Source organism: Hakea prostrata, unplaced genomic scaffold (assembly GCF_041222555.1).
Source record: "Hakea prostrata isolate BN-2017 unplaced genomic scaffold, UWA_Hpros_2 contig_180, whole genome shotgun sequence".
Lineage (NCBI taxonomy): Eukaryota > Viridiplantae > Streptophyta > Magnoliopsida > Proteales > Proteaceae > Hakea > Hakea prostrata.
In genome coordinates this window covers 9315-13967 of record NW_028291299.1, presented here as the reverse complement: position 1 = coordinate 13967, position 4653 = coordinate 9315, and the positions used below count along the sequence as shown (strand labels likewise).

General features: G+C 37.6%; 1 protein-coding gene across 1 annotated transcript; it reads left to right on the top strand.

Moving 5' to 3' along the window:
* The first annotated feature begins 301 nt into the window (after positions 1-301).
* LOC148998701 (uncharacterized) lies at positions 302-3952 on the top strand. The gene is given in 3 exon segments (XM_089141773.1): positions 302-1580; positions 1583-3031; positions 3537-3952. Coding segments are annotated over 3 exon segments (3144 nt in total).
* The last annotated feature ends 701 nt before the right edge of the window (positions 3953-4653 follow it).

Sequence of the window (4653 nt, the reverse complement as noted above, 5' to 3'; positions counted from 1 at the left end):
CTGAGACTGAGACAACCCTTTCAGATACGCACTTCTTCGAAGGAAAATAATATATAATTACAAATTATCAAATTAACATCGATGTCTAGCTAGCAAGTCGCCATCAAACTATATATCAAAGACCAAGTGTTGACCTTCCACGTTAACAAGTCTTCCTGGAATCCTTACACAACACGTCTTAAAACAGTTCATATAGTTTAGTTTACTTCACTGGGATCATTCACCTACAACAGTACGTACTCACTTTTAAGTCTTATCCCACCTGCAACAGTACTCACTCTTAATTGCCATTTGAGTAGCGATGGGTTATGCGCGGTTGGTGTTTCCATTATGTTGGGTTAATGTGGGAATATTTCTCATTGTTCTCTGTTGCGACAGCTTCATGAGCATGAGCATGAGCTTGGCACAATCATCATCATCATCATCATCACTCAATGGAACGGATGATCGGCTAGCCTTGCTGGCCTTCAAGGCTCGCATAACTGAGGATCCCTTTCACGTTTTGAGCTCTTGGAATGATTCCGTCCCCTACTGCAAGTGGCGAGGCATCAGGTGTGGCAGTCGCCGGCATCCAAATAAGGTTAGAGCATTGGTGTTACATTCCTATAAACTGATAGGATCCATTGCACCGGAAATAGGTAACCTCAGCTTCCTTAGGGCGATTTCTCTCGAAAACAACAGCTTACACGATGAAATTCCTAATCAGATAAGCTTTCTACCCAGGCTTCAATATTTATATCTAAACAACAACTCTTTTGAGGGGAAAATCCCACCCAACATATCACGTTGTTCGAACCTTAGAAAACTCTGGTTGGGTTACAACAAAATTGTAGGGAAAATCCCGATAGAGTTCGGGTCACTGTCAAAGCTTCAAGTCCTTGCAGTAGATGACAACCGTTTAAGTGGACAGATTCCAACCTCTTTTGCTAATCTTTCATCACTTGAAGTCGTTTATATGTCGGACAATGGATTCAGTGGAAGTATTCCAAATGCCTTTGGCCAAATGCCAAGATTAATGGAGCTCTTTTTCGACGGAAATAAGTTATCAGCTACGATACCTCCAACTCTATATAATCTTTCCTTACTCCATGGTATTGATTTAGGATATAATCGACTTCATGGCAGTCTTCCACCAACATTAGGATTCAATCTACCCAATCTAGAGTGGTTTTCAATTGGAACAAACCAATTTCATGGATCTCTTCCAATTTCAATTTCCAATCTATCAAAACTCGAGGTGTTTCAAGTCAACAACAATAATCTTGTTGGGAAAGTGGCAATTGATTTTGGAGGCTTATCAAAACTAGTTACTTTATTCTTAGCCGTCAATCATTTGGGAAGTGGAGGGAGTGATGACTTGAATTTTATCCACACATTGACCAACTGCACTAGTTTGAACTACTTAGATTTTCAAGATAATCTATTTGGTGGTGCTCTCCCCAACTCCATGGCAAACTTCTCAACTCAATTGAGATCGCTTATAATCGACGAAAACCGAATATCTGGAAAAATCCCAATAGGGATGGAGAACCTTGCAAGCTTAGAGCTTTTGAGCTTAGCTAGAAACCTCCTAGAAGGCAGTACCCATCATCATTTGGAAGATATGAAAAGCTATATATCCTTTATTTACATGGGAATAGATTCACGGGGCCAATCCCTTCTTCTCTTGGAAATTTAACGATATTAAGTGATCTCTATTTACATGGTAATCATTTGCATGGACAAATACCCTCAAGTCTTGGAAAATGCAAAAGTTTGTTACGATTGAGCCTCTCCAACAATAATTTTAGTGGAATCATACCCAAAGAAATATTTCATCTTTCCACTCTAATAGAACTAAACTTGAGCAAAAATCATATCTTTGGTTCTCTACCTTCGGAAGTGGGTTCACTGATCAATCTTGAAATCTTAGATATTGAAGAGAACATGTTGTTTGGTGATATCCCAAAAGCCCTTGGTGCTTGTACGAGCCTACAACACATATATATGAGGAGAAACTCATTCCAAGGGTCTATACCACTCTCTCTAAGTTCTCTAAGAGGTCTTGAAGATTTAGATATTTCACACAACAACTTCTCTGGTCTTATCCCAAAATATTTGGGAACATTCAAGTTTCTCCAAAATTTGAATTTATCATCTAATAATCTGGAGGGTGAAGTACCAACCGAAGGGGTCTTTAGAAACTTAAGTGCATTTTCAGTCCTTGGGAACAATAAGCTTTGTGGTGGCATACCAAAACTTCATTTGCAGGCATGCAAGATTCAAAAGCCCAAAGAGCATGGTAAGCTACAAGTTCTCAAATTGATAATCACCATATGTGGTTGTGGGGCTTTTCTATCTTTGATTTGTACAATATTATTTTTCATTATTCATCAGAGAAGGAAATATAGGAAAGAATCCACGATACCTTTGGTGGGGGCTCATCATTTTAAGGTATCTTATGCTCAACTCCTTAAAGCTACTAATGGATTCTCATCAGGCAATTTGATTGGAGCAGGGAGTTTTGGTTCTGTATACAGAGGTGTTATCAATCATGGAGAAACAGTTGTTGCAGTTAAGGTCTTCAAAATTGAACAAAGAGGTTCATCTGAGAGTTTCGTGGCTGAATGTGAAGCCCTTCGAAGTATAAGGCATCGTAATCTTATAAAGATCTTAACGAGTTGCTCAAGCATAGATTTTGAAGGGAATGATTTTATGGCTTTAGTGTATGAGTTCATGCCTAATGGGAATCTAGAGAAATGGTTATATCCGCATGCAAGTGGAGTGGATGATGAACAAAGGCATTTAAACCTCATTCAAAGACTGAATGTTGCAATTGATATTGCCACAGCATTGGATTATCTTCACCACCATTATCTTATGCAGATTATCCATTGTGATCTAAAGCCAAGCAATATTCTTCTCGATGATGACTTGATTGCACATTTGGGTGACTTTGGCATATCAAAAATTGTTTCAAGAGCCACGGGAATATCTCAAAATCGATCTAGCTCAATCAGAATAAAAGGATCTATTGGATACACAGCACTAGGTAATGGGCCATCTTTATTATCTAGTATGAATATTTTTCTCTTCTTTTGTGAATTCATAAGATGAGTCCAAGTATTTGTCTCTCATATTCCACTTCAAATCTGAAGGCATGATGATTATTTCACTTAGATTCCGATTATTTGTCTCACATATTCCCCTTCAAATTTCAAGACATGATTATTATTTCACTAACATGTTAAAATATATTTGGTCTCTTCGTAAAGAAGAGACTAAGATTCAATGTCTCAAACAATTGAAAAGTGATGCAAGAAAGGTGCTATCCTTGACTTCACCTGAATCCTCTTCTGCTCTTTATTTCCACCGCAAGCACATATAACCTAGGAAATTTCGTCCATGGTTATGCTTAACTTCACCTTTGAATTCAATAGAATTAGAAGAAAACAAGCGCTTCCTTTGTCATGTTTATCTTATTGTAATAATCAAATGGGTTATCACATTCTTGCTAGTCCCAATAGTATTTACTACCCATGATACATATATTGCAGAGTATGGTGGAGGAGCTAATGTATCAACACATGGTGATGTCTACAGTTATGGCATTTTGTTGTTAGAGATGTTCACTAGGAAACAACCTACCGATGAAATGTTTAAGGATAATTTTAATCTTCATTTCTGGGCAAATATGGCTTTGCACGATGATGTGCTGGCTATCGTTGATCCATCATTTCTCCAGATGGAAGAAGAAATTGAAGAGACAACCCAAACTATAGCTGAAATCACTAAGAGTCACAGATGCATAAAGGAAATTGTTCGAGAATGTCTCAATTCAGTTATTGGAATTGGTGTTGCTTGCTCAGCTGAATCACCATCGCACCGAATGGACATTAGTGTTGTGGTCAATGAGCTACAGTTGATTAGGGACATTTACCTTGGAGCTGGTACTTTGCGTCGAAGAGTATAACCCAAACTTAGAAGGGTTATCGAACTTGGTAAGCAATCACTTCCTTTAAGAATATATAGAAGCTTCTTGTCATCTCAATGTATGAGTAAATTCATTAAAGTTTCCTAAACTTGCTGATGTAGGACTATCTTCTAAGGAGTTTGGGAAGATGGATGCTTTTCTGGCTGGATAATTTTCTTCTTTTTCTTTTAATTTCCTTTTTAGGAATTAGTATCATTGTTTTTGGTGTTCTCTCTCATCCATGGGTCAAGCAGTTAAAAAGGAACTGTTGTAATTTTTTTTGGGCAATCTTTCTTCTTGTGTGTACCTTTCTGCTTCTCAATTAAGCATGATTGTTTGTTTTTTGAAGATGACCAATTGTGGAAAAGGTTAGTAACAAAAGTGAAGAGGTTTGAGTGTTACCATTGTTGTTAAGGATCAACATGTGAATTATGATGGAAGTATTTGTTAAGGTCACATCGAATCCTCAGTATCCTTCAACTTATATATCGGAAACTTTTGCATATGAAGGCAACAGAAAGGTCGCAGATCAGGAGAAGAGGCTTGGGTCACCTGACTCCAAAAAAAGTTGGTCAACAGTAAGGGTTTCTTGAAGGATTACTTTACTCCTTAAAAAATTTCAGAGGCTTTATTTCTCATATACAATACTTGATAGCAGAAGTTAGGGTTTATATTGCCAAGCTTTGTGTTGTTTTTTAATT